We start from the raw sequence: 22,540 nt of genomic DNA on the forward strand, positions 1-22,540 counted from the left end.
CAACAGGGCTAAAAAGTGGCCGAATAGAATATATCCCTGTATTCCACCCCTTGCACTTCTTGTAAAGTGATGCAGTCCAGATGATGGGTGTCGCACTTTTTAAGAAAACCTTGTGAAACCACAAGCGTTGCCTGCAACATGCATGGTAACATCGTTCCAGGGCTTATAACAAAGGAGAGAGATCTTCCACTGAAGCAGCGGCAGATGTTGGAAGTGGACTGAGGCTATGGAACAAAGCTGCTGCTGCTACTCGCTATTTACATTCACAAGGCTGGAGGCCTCACACCACAAACAAGTGGTGGAGCTGTTTGCCACCCAGATGGCCAATGCCCATGCAATTCAAAAAGGCTTTACTTCCATGACAGTTTCTAGAACGATGTTGCCAAAGCATCAAAATACAAATTGTCCAAATATTTGTACAGTAGACAAAATATGAATAAATACAATATTCATAATTAACAAGAATTACAATTCAAGTGTAAACCTTTGAAAGGCAGCAACAGATTGATCAAAACTTAAACAGGAATTCAAAGTTCAGCATATGATGTATGTCACAGTTTTAAATTTTGAGAAGTCATCAAGCTCTTTGAAATACGAAGTCACAGTTGAACTAAGTGGTCGTGTACTCTGTTTCCTTATTCATTATTTTGTGTCTTCCTACTTTGATTTTCAATTTGTGGTCACTAGACCTGTGCTTGATCTGTATCTGCCTGCTTTCGCTGACATTAGAGAGATATTCTGCCATTTCATCATCTCTTTTCATCACCAAATTACAATCTAATCTACTTTTAGTTTCTTCTTTCCAAGCTTCCAGGTTTATTTATATTGCGTTATAATTGGATTTACTCCGATTGGTGTTTGGAGAGCAATGTCCACAAGTTGCAGCCCTCCTACATGTATATGTGTGTGTGTGTGTGTGTGTGTGTTTGTGCGTGTGTAATGTTACACCAAACACATGCTTGTGGCTCCTTTGAGAATCAGCTTTACTTTGCTCACAGTCTCCTTCTCTCTCCCTTTCTCTCCTCACATTCTCAGTGTGAGCCAGCTGAGTGGGCGAAAAAGCAAGAGAGGCAGCTTGCATAAGGCAGTAGTCAATCACTCAGCACAGGCAGCCAGAGAGAGAGAGAGAGCGAGAGAGCGAGAGAGCGAGAGAGAGAGAGAGAGAGAGAGAGAGAGAGAGAGAGAGAGAGAGAGAGAGAGAGAGAGAGAGAGCGCGATTGGAGAAGCAGCCAGTCGTTCGTCCCTCACTCCGGGCTCTAACTTTATAGGCAGACATGCAGATTTTCTTGGCTTAGACACAGCGCTCATGACAGGATTAGGAGCCGGGGACGCGGGACCAACCGGTGATCTGCAGGTCCTAGTGGACGAGCCTGGGCCAGATTCTCTCCCTGCACAGGTAGGACTGAAAACTTCATACTGAACCAAATAGTATTAGACCTGTCTATATACAAATTCAGCTGAAACAGGACACCCCCAATTCTTCATGATACACTGTTCAATAGGATTTTTTTTTGGCAAGTATTGGGACCATGGTTTAGTTTCCGGTGACACAATCTAATTCCCTAAAGTCTGGGAAAAGACCACAGCAAATGAATCTAATCTTCATGTGAAATTGCTATTAGGTTGCAGAGTGTGTGATGTTGCTGCTTCTTTTCTGAAGGTGTCACAAGAAGAGTGACTTTCCCCATTGATAGTGTATGCACAGAAAAACAATGGATACAACTTCCTGAGCTTACTTATTTTAAGTCACTTAAAGATAGGTTGCAGCATATCCAGCAACACAACATTGAGGCACTGTGTTCAGTGTCACATATTAATGAAGATATTTTAAATATGTAAAGATATCAATGGACAAATCTCCATCTAAAAAGGTGAGTTATTGTATTTACCATGGAGTTGCATCTTTTGCCAGCTCAGTACTTGAGGAACTGCTCAGTAAGCTCTGTTTTTGTACTTCAAAGCTCCAAGTTGGAGTTGTAGAAGTTGGGCCAAGTTTATAGAGGTTCACTGCACCCTGCTGTTGATAAATTGCAGATAATATCTTGAATAAAGACAACATTCAAGGGCTAATTTTAGATGCTTTCTTGCTGCTTTTGTTATGTAACTGACTGGTAGTCCCATGCACCAGGACCTAAAAGCAGTCCTGCAATGATTAGCATTCATTTAACTCAACATAGAGAGCTCAGCACCACTTCTGGACCGTCCTACTGTAAGTAACTCTGGACAGTCATGCCCACCATATGACTCATGTTCATTGAATACGTAGCCAACACTTTGTCCTCCCAAACATGAATCCGAGACATTGGCGTTAGCGGTGATTTAGGAGATTTGTCCGACAGCTCCTTCGGGCCAGATTTCCCAAATTTTAGGGCATATCATTACGAAAGAGGAAGCCAGAAGGGCTGCAGCGCTTCCTGCAGAGTTCGCCTGTATAGTTGCAGTTTTTTTTACATGCCCCTGTGTACGTTTTAGAAAAATTCCAGATTCAAGCAGAGCACAGAAGAGCGGAGCAACGTGTGGTTTCTCTGTTGAATCCTGCTTCAAATAACAGGGGGGAAGAGAAAAAGCTGGACTTGCAAGTTCACTTTGATGACAAAGAGCAAGTGTCTCTTTTACTGACACTTCTGCTGTTTTAGCTTGCCCCGTTTAAGTTTAAGTGCAACACTTTGGAGAGGAAGGAAAGAGAGTGGGGATGTGTGCTGTGTTTGTTGCATGTGTGTGTGTGTGTGTGTGTGTGTGTGTGTGTGTGTGTGTGTGTGTGTGTGTGTGTGTGTGTGTGTGTGAGAGTTTTAAGTGCAGATGTAGGCACCAACACAAACCAATGAACATAGCCGGTTTGTTGTGTGTGTGTGTGTGTGTATTTGAGCTGCAGCTCAGTATTGATACACATGAAACATTTCAGCTCTGTGGCACGCATACCGTTTTTATGACGGAGCTGAGTGTGTCATAGTTAGTTTCAGAACAGCCAAGAAACAGGGGGGAGACCATTCTGATGCCTGCGTAACATCAGCTGAAAGCTGGCCGGTTGACACACACGCACACACACACACACATACACACACACACACACACACACACACACATGGACTCAGAAACGAGCATGCTTCGGACATTGACCTCTTTTGAGAGTTGCAGTTGCTATTCTTATGGTCGTTACTCCAGCCAATAATTTAAATCTGGTTTCTCATAGGAACACACACAAAGACACAAATTGGACCTGTTTCAACGTCACAGGTTCTCCTTCTAAGACCACCACCTTTGACCCACTGTGAGAAACCAAAGTGTAATTTTGTTTTTTTCCCCCTCCTTCTTCCCTTTCTTCCGTCTCTGCAGAAATGAACATGTCTGCTTTCAATTAGGCTCTCAGGGATGTGTAAGGGTTCTCTCTGTCGCTCGCTCTTGCTCCATGATATGCCGGTCACTGTCTCATCCTCATGCTTTGAGGATTCAGGGCTTGTAGTTTGACATTTTCCCACCCTCTTCTCTTTACAATCCCAATACTGTCACTACTTCCTTGTGTTCCTTTCTTTGTTTAATTAGAGATGGATGCTGCGTCTGTTGCATATTAACAAGCCACATAGCTTTGAGCACACTTGCACATATGAAGGAAATTCAGCCCAGAGGAAAGTAAGGTCAGCTTGCTGGGAGGTTGCTTTGTCACAGTTTCTTTCTGAAATGAACTGACCGACAGACTTTCTGCCTGCTCCTGTGTTTTCACCTGAATTCTTGACATTTTTATATAGCTAAGAAGAAAAGGCTCATTCTTGTTTTTTTGCAGCCACCCCTGCTTGTTCTTGCTTCCTCTCTTTAACACAGGGGCCCCTTGTGTTTCCTCTGGAGGTCTGAACTCTTTCCATCCCAAGTTGCCAGTGTTATTGGAGCATGGAGAGCTTCTAGGCAGCCAGTGCAGGTATAGTGACTGTGCTGCCTGGAGGTTTTGTGGGTGAGAGGTGTGACATTGTGTTTTCAAAGGCCTGGTTGACTTTGCACATCGTCCTTGACAAATGTATCAATATGGAGCAACATTTTTGGCTACAAGTTATATAACTATTATATCACCATATTAAGTTGATATGGCTGATGCATTAGCAAACTATTTCTTATTATTATTTCTTAACATTCACTCTCCTATTTGTTCTGGCTAGCATCCACCATCTCCTTAGAGAACATCTTGCTCTTTAGCTGCTAAAGGCTAAATGCTAAAAGCCATGTTTACTAGCCAGTCGCTAACTGTGTCTGTCTGCTGTTTTCCTGCTGGGATTGTCGTGACCAATCATTTAACAGAGCTTTTGCACTAAAAACAGCTCTCTGCTGATGGGAGCTGTGAGAGTGAACCACAATAGTTCAATTGTGGGCCGTAAAAAACAAAACAATGAAACTTAAAGGAAACATTTAAAATAATTAACATAGCAGCTAAGAACAAGGACAACAAAGTTGGACTAATAAAGGTAATATATATATATATATATATATATATATATATATATATATATATATATATATATATATATATATATATAATGAATGTATGCAATACATAACTATGTTGCATGTATGTATAAATACCGCTGTTCACTTTCGGGGGTTCTTTTCAAATATGTGTGCTTCCTACATCTGCATTTCTCTTAAGGTCAGGGAGTGTCTCTGCCTGACGTAGGTGGGTTGTGATGGTTTTAGAGGCCAACATGTCTGTTTCCTCCCGTCTGCTGAGGCCAAATGAACCGTTTGAGCCAACAGACAGTTCAGAAAACATACACAGACACGGCATGTGTCAACATTTGTCTATTTCATATGTTAATGTCTCTCTTTGTGTACATTTGCGTGGATATACTCTTACAATATACATGTTTATATACATTTAGTGTGTGTGTCTGTTATGTGGAGGTTTTTCTTTCTTCACCCAAACACATTTTCACTTTTTCTTTTGTATTTTTGGAAGAGCAGTCTAACATCCTCTCATTCTGGCTCGTGTCACCAGTAAAGCCAAACCACTGAGTTTAATTATATTTTCCACTCCATTATACATGTCTGTATTGTGTGTGTTTAATCAGTTAAACAGTTATATCTCAAATGTTAAAGGAACCTTCAGAGGAAATGCTCACCTCAAATTACAACATTGAGTAAAGAGTGCAGGAATCTAAAGAATGAAAAAAGGAATTCAGGTGCAGATAAAGGTGCACAACAGCTGCTATAGCAAGGAGACACATGATGTTCAGCTGGAGTTTAGATCTAAGTCCACACTCCCTGCACACGGTTCCCCAAAACAAATTCCACACATAGACACACTACAGACTTAAGCCTTCATTCAGTGCTTTGTTTTGATAGCGAGCACTCTTGTGCTGGGTACTTGCTGTTCCTTACTTGTCTAAAAGACTGGTGCATAAATTGTTTTGTTTTTCAAAGCCATTAGAAAGATTGAACACAAATCCCCAGATAATCATTATTCCATTTCAGACACAGTGTTTGTTCAGTGCACGTTGGTAACTTAAGCTCTATCATTACTAATGATATAATCATCCTCTCAGTGGTAAAAGCCCATTTATCTGATGGGTTCACTGGCAGCTTTATCGGATTGTGGTCTCCCTGTGAAATACATCTTTATGTGGTTGGAAAGTGAAAGTATTGAAAATTGAGACAGAAATGTTAACAAAACAAAAAATCTCTAATAATTACCGCCCAATGTAAAAGCCAAACATGCTGTGAACTGAGCATGACCTGATTCTTTTAAACTCCACACACTAATTGATTCATTCACTCAACTGTGAGAATATTGATACAATTGTCAGTCAAATATGATACTACATAAAGTTCTGAAGGCTAAAATATGAATGATGAGATCATATTTGGCATACAGGGGTATTCTTTTAGTTTAATTAATCTTTAATTGAGAATGTAATAATATAAATGGCCCCCTACGGTGGCTCTGAAAGAACAGTATGGCGCTCTCCGTGGTGCTAAACTGCAGACTGATTTGTAATTGCAAATTTCTTTCTGAGTCCCGCCCTTCTGTTAGTTTCAGCTTGGATCGATAATTTTCCAACCAAAAGAGTTACTCATGGGGCGGTTCACTTCACTGATTGCGGCTGATCCCCCGTTTTACAAATGACTGCTATATTTCACACATGCACATATGGGGCAAACAAATCACATATACCATCTTTTATTGAATATAGGCCTTAGATTCTTATCGCTGGCTCATTTTTCCATTGTCAGAAATGAGACACATATTGCTACCACATTCCATGTCCAAACACAACTATATTCTGGTTCAGCACGGACGGCACTGGCAGCAAAAGACAGTCTGCATAGTATTTAGAGCAATAACCATATAGAAGTGCCTGAAGCCCTAAAAGCTTTCTGCACAATGTTTACAGGCACAGGCAGACTGTTTTTCTTTGGGTTGGCACAGACTGACCAGTAGAAGCTGGAGTAGGACATAATACTAGACTGGAAGGGATAATTTGAGCTGGTATGGTTTAGAGGTGAACCACAGGGATGGGTTTGGCCTGAGTGGGCTTGTTATAGTCCCAGCTGGAATGTGTCTTGGATATTACAGGCTAACCATGGACGTTGTTTTTTTAAGAAGGACTGGACCTTCTTTCCTCGTGAACAGCTGTGATGTGGAAAAGATCTGAAAAGTACCAGCACTGGTCAAATTGGTTTGGATGTGCATCAATTATAGTGGGAAGGGGAGAGAAAATGTGCAGTGGAGGTCAACTGTCTCATCAGCGGGTTTTAAACGTAAAATTATCTTCTTTAACATTTTTTGACACCAATGGACACTTGGAGTGTGTCTTTGCCGAGCTGAACCGATAGATCTTGCAAATGAGATGTTCAGGACCCCATGTCTCACAGCTCTGTACATGACGAGACCGAATGACTGTAACCTGAAAGCACTTATACAGAGAGCCAGAGAGAGAGAGAGAGAGAGAGAGAGAGAGAGAGAGAGAGAGAGAGAGAGAGAGAGAGAGAGAGAGAGAGAGAGAGAGAGAGAGAGCTGTGTCTGGGACCACTTATGAACCCTTTCCCTGCCAGTCGAGTCTGGTGTTTTGACTGGTACAAGTCTTGCCTTGAAACATGTCTCTCATCAGCTGCAACACAGGCACAAGAACATGTGCTTGTAGTTGTACCTGTGCACACAGACACATAGAAATCTATAATGGCACACTTATATATGTAGAGAAAGAAGAAAGAGAAACCCACACTGACAGATTGTGGCTGAAAGTAACTTATTAGATTATTTTTTGGGTTTGGAGTAACAGCTCACCCGAGGTCTATTATTGCATGCGACGGCTGCAGTGAAGGAAATCAAACTTTAACGTTTGCTTCATTTGAGACGATTGATAGCTGGACAGTTGACGAGCGCTCAATGGACTGGAAAGTGTCTCCCCTGGTACATTCTCAGCTGTTTCTTTCTGTAGCTCGCTAACATGCCCAGTCTGTTAATCACAATGGAACGGCACCATCTGCATTGACGGGCTTGTTCCACTGTGAGAGAGACTGGAGGACTGTGAGGGGGCTGAGGTTTGGTACAGTTGGACTGAATCAGCGTGTACAAGTCTGTGTGTGTGTGTGTCTGTGTGGACGGTACCGTGGCAGACCTGGCCTGTATGCCTCTGATCCCATAAGGGACCCATGACTCACACAAAAAAAACACACAAAAGAAACACACACACACACGCACACACACGCACACACATTCACATAGTCAGCAGGTAGGGAGTCCAAACAAGTAGCTATGTTGTTAAATAATAATAATAATAATTTGTACTTAGTTTCAGTCAATAATATTTACGTCTCCAGTTTTCATATTTGTGGCTGATGATAGTTTCATAGTGCAGTGTAAATTGTAAGATGGCAAGACTGCAAGGAAAGAGGTAAAACACAAAGATAGTGAGTCAGAAAGTGATATTAGAGAAAAAGTTTGATGAGTAGATTGAGATGAGACCATTGAAAGTATTCTCATATCTGTCTGTAAAAACAAATGCCGGCAGGCAGTTAATTTAACATACAATCTGGAAACTGGAAACAGCTGCCTGGCTCCATTGAATGGTAACAAAATCTGACTACCAGCACCTCTAATTAACACATTATAAGTATTATGTTTAATCTGGAGCAATGTGCCAAACTACTCCCTAGCTGGGACCAGTTGCCAGGCTCTGGGTTTCACTCACTGTTTGCAGTCATTATGCTACGCAAAGCTAAAGGGCTTTAGCGTTAACACATCTCTCAGTCAGGAAGCAAATACTGTATATGTATTTTACAAGATTTCAAACTCTTCCTTTAAACAAGAAGTTCAGAGACAACCACTGTCCTCTCTCAGCAGCAAAGAAAGACACAGTGGAAAACTGTTTTTGTAGCCATGCTCTGTGCAGGACTTTTTCTACACCAGGTGCATTACATTCTTGTAGTTTTGTTAGTGGCAGGTCAGATAAAGCTTGTATGAATCATTTTAAGAACTGTCATACTGTATTGACAAGGCCTTTATTGAAATTCTGGATGAAGCACATATGGATCTGAAATATAGTTGATGTTAAATGCAATAGACATATTTTTGGCAAGGGATACACATCCTTCAATTGGAGGAGTCATCAATGCCAAGATAGCTAAATGAAAACAGAGAGAGATGGAATCAGAGCTGGGACGTAAGACACTAAAGGTAGAGAGGAAGGTAGAAAGCATTCACGGGATATCTTTCAAAGAAAACTACACTTTACTGCGACCAAATTTGAACTCGCAACATGTTAACACGTAACAAATGTCTCTCTTTTGCTTCAGACCCCTTTTCCTGTTTCCTCTCGCTCGACCTCTCCACTAAGACAAATCCCTGTGTATTGTATTTGTAAATGAAAGGATTTCACTTTTTTATACCTTTACCTTTTTTGAATCTCCCCCTCGGAATATATAACTGTCCAGCTTTTGGTTTTCTCCAATGAATTCTTTCACTTTCATCTTCTTCATATTCACACATCTTTATGTTGTGTGAAAACATTGACATGTGTATGTTTTCTGTCCCACATGTGTAATTGCACACAATTGTATGGCACTTTGTGTATTCAAAGTGAACTGTAAAACGCAGGAAATTAGAACATTGTGTTACATGTGCACTGCTGCTTTAACCCTTGTGCTACAACCTGATACTGTAGTAGTTGTTAATACACATTTCGTAACTTTGCTTCCGTAATGCTTGCAAGCTAGCGCGCAGCTCCGCTGAGAGAAAACATTGTGTCAAGAAGCAATCGTTCAATTTGCCTGAGATTGTCCCAGAGCACTTCAGGTGGTGATTGACATGCCTCCCACGGACAAAAATAAATGAAAGTGAATTTTACTTTACTTCATGTCACACTGTGTTCAGTGAGTGTTCAAACTTCTACTTTCAATTTCAGTGGTTTGGTTTACCTTGGTGTATATTTCTGTCTGGTCAACTTTCAGGCCATCGAATGCCACAATTTGTTTGCCAAGCTTAGGTGTAGTGTGACTGCCTGCTAAGTATCAGCTAAACTACGAGTGAGTTTGTGTGAGCTAATCATTGATGACCTTTAAATATTCACATATGTATCTCTCTTCATACACACAGCTGTGACCGGCCTCCGGGGTCCCGTCACGCCAATCTTCCGACAAGAGTCGTCCGAGGTCGCCCTGATTCCTGAGTGGCCTCCCTGCCGCTCCTCCCCTCTCCCATCATGCGTCTCCTCGCCACCCTCGTCCTTTTGTTGCTCCTCAGGTCAGCTGAGCCCCGGAGAGGCCCTCGGTCAGGGGCCGTGAAGAGGGGCGCTGGGGGCGGTGTACGAGGCAGAGGCAGGGCCGGAGTGATGAGACGTCAAACTCAAGAGTGTAAGGAATACATGGAGGCAGGGGAGAAGTACCTGGACTGTCAGGACCGGCAGCTGACCACCGTGATGCAGGACTGGCCCACTGATATTCACCATCTGCTGTTGGCAAGAAATAAGATTCAGGTTTGTACAGACTATTAAAGAGACAAGACATAAATGGACTGTAGTTAACAAATATTTAACAGATTCTGAGTGTCGAGCACAGTATAGCATCACTATTCTGTGCATTGGCTCTTCAAGCCTTGACTCTGGCTCTAAACCTTGCCAGCTTGTTGATATCGTGAGCATCTGTGCACCATTCATTTGGCACCGGGATCAAAGACTGAGTTTCCTGCAACGTATTTGTGCGTAGATGTTTGTCTGAGTGAGCCAACAGGATGTGTCGCAGGTGTTGAAAGGAATATAACAACAATATTTGCCCGCAAAGTCATAAAGGAAGACGAAAGACTTACAACAACACTATGGAAATGGTGAAAATGAGTATAATTACTCTTTATTCAAGTTCAAAGAGTTGGCTTGTTGAATGAATGAGTCGTGAGGGAAAGAATGAACAAAGTGGATATCAGTTTATTTAAAGCTGGATGTTTTGCCCTAATTGTGCATAGAGTTATAACATATTTAAATGTATTCTTTAAATATAACTGTATCTTGCATTGTGTACTTAAAGCTGCAATTGTATATGGATCAAATTAATGGAAGGTTTTGCTTATAGTGACAAATGCAGAGAAAGAAAATACTCAACTCTGCAGTTAAGTTTTATGAAACATTTTAGCAAACATCCGCTCAATTTTTTTTTTCTTTACGGCGCACATCTTTCCTGTTTTGGTTCAATCTCACTGCTCTCAGGAGCCATATTTTCTGGCTCAGTCGGACGCTGCCCCACACAGATAAAGTCCGTACATAGCTGGTGAATACAGTGGAACATATAGCAGAAGAGCTGAATATTAGAAATACCTCATCTGACAAAGCTTTGCTTGACTTGATTTCAAAAGAGCTGACGTATACGCACAGAAACCAACGCGTTACGTCTCACCCTTTAGGTTTTGAGGAGCAACATATTCTCCCAGTTCACCCAGCTGAAGAGCCTGGACCTCCAGCAGAACCACATCTCCATGGTGGAGGACGGAGCATTCAGCGGGCTCTCCCAGCTCACCACCCTGCTCCTCCAGCACAACAGACTGAAAACTGCCACCGAGGAGGTCCTGCTCCCTCTCCCCCGCCTCACCTACCTCCGTCTTTATGACAACCCCTGGGCCTGCCTCTGCTCATTAGACAGCCTGATCAGGACCCTGCAGGTGCCCAGCAACCGCAACCTCGGAAACTACGGCAAGTGTGCGGAGCCCGAAGCCATGAGGGGCCAGAAGCTGAGGAAGCTGAATGTGGACTTGTTGTGTGCGGACGACAACCAGGTGGACAGGAGGCCGGGGGGCGGAGACGGGGGTGGACCGAAGCTTCCGTCAACCAAAGTGAATACGGAGGCCACGTCCATGTGCCACACCTACATGTTCCCCAAACCTCAGCTGGACTGCAGCAACAAAGGTGAGACTTCCAAGTGCTGCATCCCTGTAATGGAACTATGTCATGTCCGGTCTGTAAATGATATGAACTGAATTCAGAAATCACTATGTTGGTTGATTATATAAAGAGAATAGTCCACAGAAAAGGGTTGACTTGAAACCATCATTCTATTTATCCAGCATTAGAAACCGTTCATTTGCAGCCAAACCCAAATCAACCAGCGGCATTGTGTGTTTAACTAAAGCTTTTCCACTTATTCAATGGTTAGCATGTGTGATGACAAATACTTTTCCTGGCAAATATACCAGTAACAAATAGACTGCCCTGGCTGAGGAGTACCTTGTCTAAAAGGTTACTCTCCAGTGTAGAGTCATTGTTGCTTGTTCAGGGAAATTGGGCTTGAGAAGGAATGAGCTGTCTTATGTTTTGGTGACAATGAGGCTGAAGCGAGCAGAGCTATCAGCACGCTGGTCGTAGTCTGTTCTGTCGAACTAAAAGCTAGCGTTTTCAAGCGTGGACTATCATTTTCCATTCGTGATTTTACTTGGTTGACACCAGGCTAAACAATGCAACACAATCACAGCATCGTTTATCCCTTTGATGAGCTGTATGGTGTGTGTGTGTGTTCTCGTGCAGTCGGTCTGTTGCGGCGTTGCAGTGTCTCTTTTGTATTGTATTCTAATTTGAATCATGCATTCCTTAACTTTCTGCAGGTTTTTGTCGTTCGGTAATTGCCAGCAGCACCATACTCTGTTTGTGTTTCCAGTTTTAACACTGAGTCAGCATGTCTAGAAAGCTGCAGAAAGATGGAAACCGGCATCCGTAAGAAATAAAGAGAGGGGATATGGTGCAAAGGGAAAGCGAGGGCTTCTTTCAGCTCTTCCAGTTTTCACATCTGGTTCTCTCTGTGTGTAAAAAGTGCCACTATGAAGCTGCAATCGTAACTTCTCCAGCACGCCATGAAAACTGTCGCTGTTCATACACAGGCTGGAAGCATCGATGATGCTTTCAGAATATGAGCGGATCACAGTTACTTTTATGTAAGCTCTTTCATCTTCTTTCTTTTATCGGTTTCCTCTGTGTCATCTTCTTTTTCCTTCCGCCCAAACGGCATCCACTCTGTCTACACACTGAACTGTCTGTGTTCATGTTTCAGAGCAAGTGAGCTCCCAGACTTAAATGAGCAATTGAACACATCTATAAATGGAGAGCTTATGCCTTTCGCAGAAAGCAATCTTCGCAGAAAGCACGGAGAAACCACACAATGCAGTGTCTGTGTTGTGTAAATGCTCAAAGAAGAGTTTTTACATATTTCCCCTGTTTTTTTTCTACAGTAAAACTTTTCAATCAATTCTTTATCTGAACCACAGATAAGGTTTCTCTGTTTTTCCTCACAGGCGGATTCTCCCATCCATCTCTCCAGATAATTTCTTCTTTCTGTGTGCTTGATAATAACTCTCCACATCCTGCCTCCTAAACATGCCCCACCATGAAAGCGATATTTAATGTGTGAATGAATGTTGCTTAATATACTACAGCTGTTGTGCATGACATTCAATACATATTGTCTCTGCGCTTTTGATTTGCAAGGACTCACATAAAGTATAGTTCTGCTGTGAGCTGCAGCTGAGGTTTGGAATCTCTTCATTTAGTTGTTTTCACTGCACCGCCATCCAGAACCAATGTTTTCTAACTCTAATGACAGGTATAGATTATATCAACAATCTGAGCACTGAGCAGATGCTGGCAGAGTTTGCTGCGGTACAATATAGCAAACGTTGGCTTGGCCAATGATATCCAAATGCATATTGAATTGCATTCTCTCAGGAAACTGTAATTATTAAACATTTCTTTAGACCCCCTGTCTCTCTCAGATGAGTTGCATGACTGTGACTTGTTTATGTGTTTTGGCTCTGAGTTCCCATTCATAATTCTCCCCTGCTGGAATAAAAGGTGCCCTCTGGAGTATTTCTGTAAACAAATTAAAGACATGTTTACATGCAGTGCATCCTACCGAAATGCAGAGCGTTGGTGCTTTTAATTTTTGGAGTTTGTGGTCATTTCAAGCCTTATTACTAAGAATATGCAATACGAGGGCACAATGTATTGACACAGCTGCTACAAGACACGTCCACAACATCTGCAGATAATTTGGGCCTGTTTTGTCCGACCTTGCAGCTTTTACTTTAATTGCAAGACTGGCAGCTTTAAAAGTAAATTAGCTGCGGTTAGACTATAACCTACTCGAGGAATTTGACAAATATCATAAAAATGGTCAAAAACAAATAAGAAAGTAAACATGAGTCTGTGAAGCTGGAAGAAAATCATTTTCTTTCATATGGGACTGTCTAGACAATGGGGAGCAAGAATTACCATAGCAGAGTGGAAACTTATGCTGATCTCTTTATCCAAACCCTATATTTTCCCAGGTCCATCTCTTTATCCAAACCCTATATTTTCCCATGTCCATCTCTTTCTCCCTGTCTTGCTCACGTTCTCTCTGAGGTGAACCACAGCAGATTTCAGGCTCCATACTCTCACTGCAGGCCAATGCTCCACAACGTGGTTAGAGTTATTATGGGAGTTCTTAAGGCTGTTTCTCAAAGATGGGACGTGGACTTGGGAGTACTCTGCGGTAATATCAAAATATCCCTTCAAATGACTTCTGTTTAAGCCTTTTTTTATTCAGGGGACACATTAAGTACTCCCAGTATGTATTCAAATTATAGAAGTCATAGTGAAGCCATTACAGCAAATTTTTATGTCACATTTTTATTATACAACACATTTTTATTTGTAAGGTGTTGCTTTGGCCAACAACATTAAACATAAAGGTACTCATTTGATATATTGTGCCGGAGTTAGTTTTAAGATCATTTTCATAGATATCAATAGGCTACGGCTAGCTGGAAGCTAACTTAAAGTGTAGGAAATGTGAGCATACATAAAGTAATATTAGTATAAATGAAGTAACATTAGCAATAAAAATAACATTAGAACCAAAAGGTAGCAGGAAATTAATGTGTAAAGTACCCTTTTCTGGATATTGTATTAGTAAGACAGCAGATTTGTGCCAAATCAGTTTTATTAGCACAAAATATGCTTTTCTGATTCATTTCCTCATTGAGTTTTTAGTCCTTCTAGTTTTTTTATTCCGAATACATCGCATGATGTTCCTCAGAAAAATACACAAGGGGATTGATTTTTTTGGCCAAGTTCTAGACTTCACCTTAAAGACTGTGCTCATGAGGTCAAGACATTATTGGTTTCAGAAGTAACGTAAAACTCTCCTTATAAACTTTAGGCCAGTTGAGTAGGCAGCAGTAAAGTGACTCATGTATATGGTGAATTGGCTACTTCCCAGTCACACAAACGCCCACACGCACATTATTATGTTAGGCTCTCCCTGGACCTCCTGGATCACAGACAGCGGGCAGTTAGTCAGCAGAAAAAATGACTCTTCCGTGGTGTCATGGGATCATGGAGCAGAACGCATGAATGAGAAAGAGGACAGTATCAACCATACTGACAGTAGGATTTAGCTGCAGATTCTGCCAGACACTAAGACACTTTGCGAGAATAGTTTGAAGGTCCTGTTGACACTCTGAACTGTACAGCAGCCATCATCAAACTGAAACGATGCTTCACTTACGGGGTTCATAGTTTCCCAGAGAAATGTTTCAACACTGAGATGAAAAGGTCACTGACATATTGTGAAAACAGAACATGGAAATTCCACCAAAACTAATTGTTATGCTATTATCGTTGGCAATTACCTCTGCATGATATTTTCACTCTTTTCATTCTTTTGTTATTCCCAAGTAACTATTGTCATGGTGACTTGGGGCAAAACATTTTTTTGTAAATGCAGCATGACACTCAAGACCATCTTGAGGACATAGGCACAAATCTGTTTCTTGTAATATTAATCTTATAAAGAGAGTTGTCAGCATGTTTAGAAACGGCTTCACATCTGCCTCTATATTTTGTCTGAATGGTGAAAGAGAGATATGTGTATTATATAAAGGCAAAACAAAACAGCATGCAAAATCTAGAGCATCAGCAGAAGCGGAAATGATATGGGATGCGCTCCTCATGTTGAATGTTAATGATGGGAAAGATCCCAACTCCACATTTTGCTTCAGCAGTTGTGTAGCTAAAGATAGTGCTCTCACAGAACAGTCTCACTTCTTAATGTCACATAGGGGAAGAGTTTAAACATATTCAGTGCTACCTTAGGTTACATGCAGCTAATCTAGTGCCTAAAATTGTTAAGAAAACACATGTGGCATGTACTCCAACCACAAAAAGTCACCACACAATGCACATTTGACCCCAAAGTATAACAAGTCAGCACAGAAAAACATGAACTTCTGGCTTTTCTACTGTCCAAACAGTAGGAAACATATTGCAACACCTGCTCCAAAAAGAATCACTATTCATGCAGTCAGGGAATGGATCCTGCATTCTTTACAGAGCTATTCATTTAAACTTTTGCAAAACATCTATTTAATTTATAGAATGTATGTAAAAGAGATTCAACCAATACCCTCTCGAGCAGGATATGAAGAAAAACCTCCTATTCAAACTATACTGCTGTACATTTACTGCAATTCTTAATCCTTGTGTTGTACTAATACACAGCCAAACTAACTTATAATGGAAATATATGATGTTTTGGCAAATGGCCGACGACATTGTTGCAGAAAGTCATTCAAACATGTCACTTTAACATAAAGCAGATGCTATGGTTGAGAGTCAATAAATACAATATAATAGCCAATTGTCTAATCTAAATTTATAGCAAAGTTGCTATCAGTCGAGACAAGCAGAGAGTTTCTCAGGTAGTAGCAGAGCACGAAGCCGAGAGGGACAGATGTTCACATGTGCCCTGAAATAATGACTTCAGCAGATTCAGTTCAAAAAAAAAAAGCCTATCCAATCCCAGAATGAATGACTTTCACGTTTCCTGACATGTTCCCTCTCTTTCTCCCGCTCTCTGTGTATTTATGCAGAGGGACAGATGTTAAAGTAGGAAACAGTTCCTCCATTAAAAATCACAAGAAACCCAATACACTCCTGATAAAACACCCAACATCCCGAAAACACATTTGGCTCCAGGAAGTAATGCAAGAAGAGCTAAAAGAGATACGTGACATTGCTAATCAAGATAACATGAAAGATAATCTTTCATTCTTTGGGTCAGCATCAAGAAAACGGATCCTACTGGTGACAGACACTACTTATCCATAGCTTAACCTACCTTTACTACTCCACAGTGTGAGAGATTATCCTCATTCTCTGTGAAATACAGAAGACCACAGATGTATCCTTCTTGGACCGAGAGGATCTGTTTTGGTTCCAAAGGTTGAAGTCTGATTTCTAACAGGGGAGCCGGGGGATTTGAGTCTAAATGCCAGCATTTTCTCAACTTTTTCTCATCTAAAAATGCTGCTTGAACGGAGCTGCAGACATGTACACCTAAGGCGGGGTGGGATTCCCTTTAGACTTCAAGGATTGATAACTTGTGGAAAGTCTGTTCGTGGCTCTGTAAATGTCTCTGCCTGCTGCACAGTCATCAGCCATCACTGCATCACATCGCTGCACAATAATAATTACGCTTCCGTAGTGCATTGGCTACATCTGTGCGCATGCAGTATAAGTGTGTCCTTTGTGTGCATGTTTGATGATAGTTTCTTTCAGTTATGATTTATGGCACAATGCCTCCATTGGTAAGTAACTACAACATCTGTGGCGGTAAAGCGTGTGCATAAATACTGCAACATCTGCTCCATAAAACGGCCACTAAGCATTCTTCTAAGTAAATCATCGTCTGTGAAAATAAATATATGCAGGAAACTAGTCCAAATGCATGTGGATGCATGAATGCCCTACCACACATTTTATCTTCGAAATAAAACAATGATTGTATATAAAAAATAAACACTGCTTGATTATACCGTAGTCGGTTCACATCTTCTGCACTCATCATGTTTCTTCTCACCTGCAACCTCTTTGCAAACTGCTTCCACAACCATCAACTATGTTCAACTTGATGACACAGGCCAGCTACTCCTTTTTTAACACTATTGCTCGACAGAAGTGACCTCCAATTTAGATGATTTGCATATTTTTACAGGTGAATAAGGTGGGATGTCTTTCAGAAGCAATTCAAAATCCATAGAAATGCCTGTTTCTTTTACTTGAATAGCCTTCTCCCTTGTGCCAGGACCAGTGCAATTGGGGTCTTGAAACAAACCCAAATCTCTGCAGATAAGCTCCATAAAAAGCTCTGTTGTTTCAAACTTTGGTACCTCACGTGTCAACAGTGACTAATCTTTATTTTATCCGCCCCAACATTGAAGAAAAATGTGTTCCAATCCAGTGTGGGATTTAAAACTTCCGAAAAGACCTGTTATCGAAATATGAATGTGTGGGAACCACTGTTTCATACATTAGAGTCCTCAATAAGACTCTTGCTGGGCGGGAATGTGTGTGTGAGGATGGAAACACTGGAAGAGAGTGGAAACACTCTCTGCTCTGGCACAGAAATTAAATATTGTTAGACATGCTGTCACACTCGACTCCATCTTGAAACAGTTACATGTTGCAAACAACCCACACAACATCTTGGAAATGTATACTGATGCAGACATATTTCCAGTTCTCCTTCTGAATCTGGAGCTTTGCACTTTGTATTCTTAGTTCATCCGTCTCAATCCTGTAAACCTAGCAGCAGCAATACAGGAATTCATCTTTATCGTTCGAAATATGCACTCGTCGTTCCAGCCCCTTTCACGGTTGCATAAATTATGTTTTCTTTGTCTTTGCTTCGTTGCAGATTTGAATAACATCCCATCTGAACTGCCATCTGACATAGTGAAGATGGATCTGTCCAGAAACACCATCAAACATCTCAGGCCCAAACAGTTCCTGCTGTCCAAAGACCTCAAGCTGCTCAACCTTAGCAGCAACAGCCTGCTCCATTTAGACACAGGTAAAGCAACTGCCACACACACACACACACACACACACACACACATACACACACACACACACACACACACACACACACACACTTTGACAAACTGGTGATGAGGGGTCACAAGATAGACTCGTCTTTGTCAATAGCCAAAGAGGCTAATGATGTCTGGGCTCGTGTCTTCCGGCCCGGAAAGGAAATCCTTTCCGAAAAAAAACAAAACCCTTTTCATTAGCCGGCAACACATGTAAACAATCTACTGCAGTTCGCCCCAGTGTGTCGAAAGCTGTATTGGAAACTGAAAAATAAATAATGTATAAGAGTGTGCTATATGATACCGATCGCGGTTGCTCCGGCTAATTATTATTTGGAGTAAAATACAATATTTATAATTCATTTAAAGAGGTTGTTTGTGATGCCTTTTCATTCATGTTTCTCTCTTGCTCTGGTCACACTCGGGCTCTGGCACACTGTTGTTATTAGAGATGCCCAATTATTTGCATTAGTCTTTCCTTGTTGGTTTTGGATGATGTTTGTGCCAGATTGCTGTGGTTTTTCCTTGGACTAGCCCCCCAAAAAGACAAACAATAATTTAGACAGTCACAGGAGAGTGCAATATATTTGAAGGTCAATTTAATGCACTTTCCTATGACTAATAACTTGACATTTTTGACATTTTTGCAATGTGGGGGCCCCACCCATCTGAAACTCTAAACTCTGCAGAAAGAAATCGCATCTTAACATTCTTCAAGCCCTCGTAGAAGATTGCTTGCTTGCATCTCCTTTGTAATACTGTAACTAAAGCAACAACGTAGCAGACGAATGATGTAATTGTGGGACTTATGCAACAGTGGTATCTGTAGTTATAGTGACCAGAGACTTTGAAATTGTGTTTATTTGTTGTGTGAAGTTGTTGCCAACATCAACCCGGAGTGGGGTAAGCCTCGGGGGTAAAACCTTAATTCATCACTTCTGCTGAAGCTGGACTAGAGCCACTTTTTTTGTGTAAAGACCATTGATGCTTGTGCATTGAAGCTGGAAAAATAGATGACAGGCTTTAAAGCTGTATTCTCTGCGGGTGTTATGATGTATTTATCTGCGACCCTGGTGGAAGAGCTGATTAAAATGCTGGGAGATTATTGTGTTTTGTACAGCTCTTTGCTTGCAATTTTTCCTTGACAAAAACTTGACAGTAGTTTTCAAGGATGGTGAGATAAGAAAGCTTTGAACATAATGGTGGAACTGACATGTCATACTGTCATAAGGGAAGTGTGGTTATTAAAGTAATAGTTTTCTTCAAGGTCGGTGGACTTACACTCGTACTGATGCTCATGGGTGTCTTACTAAAGGGAGGAAATTGTACCTAATGTGGATTTTAAGACACAGTCCAAGTGTAGAATAATAAACGTCCTTTAAATATTCCGATGACAACTGCAAACTGAATATATTTGACAGAGAATGTCGCTTAAGTACATTTTAGTTCATGGGAAATTACCAGGAAGGTAGACCACACTGGGCTTCCTGTGGCCGTAGTAGTTGCAAAAGCAATTAACAGTAGCCCATTTGGGAGAGTCATGAGTCTTACAAGTCGAGAGATAAGACACAGGAAGGGGAGTTTAAATTAGCTCCATCCCTCCTCTTTACTCTCCAATAGTTTTATCTATCTGTGTCATCTCTGTGGTTGAATAACGAGATTGCAGTAATGATTGAAAATGGATTTCATGAATATTATCGTCCCCAGCGTCTGTCCTTTTTCTTCACGTCTCCGTCTCAGCGATGTCTTTATCCTCACTATATTTAATATGTTCCACACATTCTCCTCTTTTTTCCTCCTACTCTTCCTCCCCTCCTCTCTTCCGCCCAGTTAAGATCAAAGCTCTAGGCCCAAGGCTAGTGGACAGCATGAAACAGTCTCCAGTGTCCCATTTTCACACAGACTGATAACAATGTCCAGAACCTCCTATGGATGTCAACGGTCACAACTTTTTAACTCAAGTTATGGAGAGCTATTATTTATTCCTGAAAAGTTTGAATCTTGGATATATCCATATTCCACATTGTTCATTGGAGAGCAACAATGTTATGTATAACTTTTGAAGCCACGTTGAAATGTAAAATAAAGTGCATTATCCTGAAAATAACAGATGTCAAAATCTTAAAGAGTCAGATATTTCCCTTCAGGAGTTGCTGGAGACCAAATAAAGAGTGAAAAAGAGAGTGAATGTTGGGCTTTCATTTGCCAGGTGGCCAGGAAGTGAATAGTAATGCTCCACCGCATCTCCAGGATGTGTAGAAATCTAAGAAGTCTCCAGGGAGACAGGATGACCTTCTTCGCATTCAGGGAGCAGTATGATATATATATACTTATCTTGCTCATCTTTTCCTCCTCTCCCAGCTGCATTCGCAGGCCTGCTGTACCTCCGTGAGCTCGACCTGTCCAATAACAGCCTCCATTACTTCCACTATGGTGTACTGGAGGACCTCTACTTCCTACGGAAGCTCTCGCTGGAGAACAACCCCTGGGTTTGTGACTACAACATCCACTACCTGATCTACTGGCTCAAGCACCACCCCGGCGTTTTCTACACTGGCCTGATCTGCTCCGAGCCACAGGAGTTCAAGGGATGGCGCGTGGAGGAGTACGTCAAGACGTACAACGGGGAATGTCCCATAGAAAAACATACTGGAGGGATGGATACGGGACAGGGAGGACGAGGGGGGGCGGACAATAACGCACAAGAGGCGGGTGAGGTGCCGGGTGACAGCCTGCCTCAACACCTGAAAGAGAAGAAGCCCAAAAAGTTTGAGATCATCAGGTTGAGTTAGAATGATGGTGGATCATCCTGCTGTGGCTTAGGATGGAGTCCAAGGAGTGTTGGAGTCAATTTCAAATGCAAGTCTTGAGAGAATGACAAATGAATTAATAAAGGTAGATTCAGTGATTTCATGTTTAGATGTTACCAGTAACAAGTAAAATTTTGCAATGAAATACTTTGTCATTTTGATAATTCATATTAATATTATTAAGTTAACCTTTATAGGTTTAGAAGCTTTTCTTTTTTTCTTTTTGCACAGCATTCCCAACCCAGTCTGTATCAGATCGAATAACCTCCACAAAAGTGCCTACTATTCCCCACACAATGAACTGCAGGTGCTCGCTTTATTTCAGTCATTGTCTTATTGAGGTTAGGTTTTTCTTTTTTATTATTCATAAAAAGCATTTTTTTTTTAAAATCTTTTTTTGTTCATTAATGTACGACAGTGTCTACCTGTTTTCTGGAAATAAAATTGGGTTTATTTTTTCTCATCATTCATTTGGCGTGGTAAAAGTGTAGGTAGACGTATCAAACTTCTTGTCCCGCACTGCCATCAGTTAACGACCGCATAAGACAAGATGTGAGTTTCCATAAACACCTCGGGCAAGAGATCTGACTTTAACAATGATGAGGATGAAAACATTCTGTCTTTCACACCCAAATAAAATATCACATGAAACTCCCCACAGGTTATATGTCTGCATTCAGAAGGTTTAACATGCACCCAAGAAGGTAATGTGGATGCATCGCAGGACACACAAGTCTTCAAACAGCCAACTTCCTTCTGTCTGCCTTCCTGCTGTCAATAAGGGCTCAAACACACACCACAATTTAGCTTCAATAAGTAATTCGTAACTGAAGATGAATGAAAGGATTTTATAGCCATTGAATGACTATGTATTGCTTGTCAGATTTGGGGTAAAGGACAAGGCGACTCTTTGTTCCCACAATAGTTCCACATAAATCAACATGGCAGGTTAACTGTGTAAGTGTAAGAAAATAGGAATCAGTGCAAGTCCTGCAACATGACCTCCAGACTGGTGTTTGAATAAGGCCGGCCAACTTGGCATGCGACACAAAGACAGATTAAATCCTTGATGTAAACCTTGTCAGTTACTTTAGCCAGACTGTTGTGAAGTTCAACCTTAATTAAAGGTTATTTTAAAAGTTATTTCCTCTGTTGTATGTCGGGTTGCACTCAATCAATTGTTTCTTTGTGCAGTCGCGGATGTTTTATATCACCTATCTATTTATTGTTGTATGTAATGAGCCCTCAACTTGCAGCTATTGGTCTAGCATAACAGCACAGTGCCCTCTAGTGTTCACAATGTAGTGGTCAACGGGAGGATTTCAGGAACACATTCAAAGCCCGATATATACATTCATGACAA

General features: G+C 41.3%; 1 protein-coding gene across 3 annotated transcripts; it reads left to right on the forward strand.

The window, feature by feature from the left end:
- Positions 1 to 1,173: 1,173 nt before the first annotated feature.
- Positions 1,174 to 22,314, forward strand: lrrc17 (leucine rich repeat containing 17). Of its 3 annotated transcripts, none has more exons than XM_068586597.1 (6): positions 1,174 to 1,396; positions 3,817 to 3,910; positions 9,578 to 9,956; positions 10,874 to 11,372; positions 18,193 to 18,348; positions 20,729 to 22,314. In XM_068586597.1, the coding sequence occupies exons 3-6, from the start codon at positions 9,684 to 9,686 to the stop codon at positions 21,157 to 21,159; spliced, it is 1,359 nt and encodes a 452-aa protein (XP_068442698.1). In that variant the 5' UTR covers positions 1,174 to 1,396; positions 3,817 to 3,910; positions 9,578 to 9,683; the 3' UTR covers positions 21,160 to 22,314. The 3 variants fall into 3 exon arrangements, with proteins under 3 accessions (XP_068442698.1, XP_068442697.1, XP_068442699.1); XM_068586598.1 differs by lacking the exon at positions 1,174 to 1,396 and adding an exon at positions 3,271 to 3,283; XM_068586596.1 differs by lacking the exon at positions 3,817 to 3,910.
- Positions 22,315 to 22,540: the final 226 nt, after the last annotated feature.

This window comes from Clinocottus analis, unplaced genomic scaffold, assembly GCF_023055335.1.
Source record: "Clinocottus analis isolate CAN_PGR_092001 unplaced genomic scaffold, fCliAna1.0.p SCAF_20, whole genome shotgun sequence".
NCBI lineage: Eukaryota > Metazoa > Chordata > Actinopteri > Perciformes > Cottidae > Clinocottus > Clinocottus analis.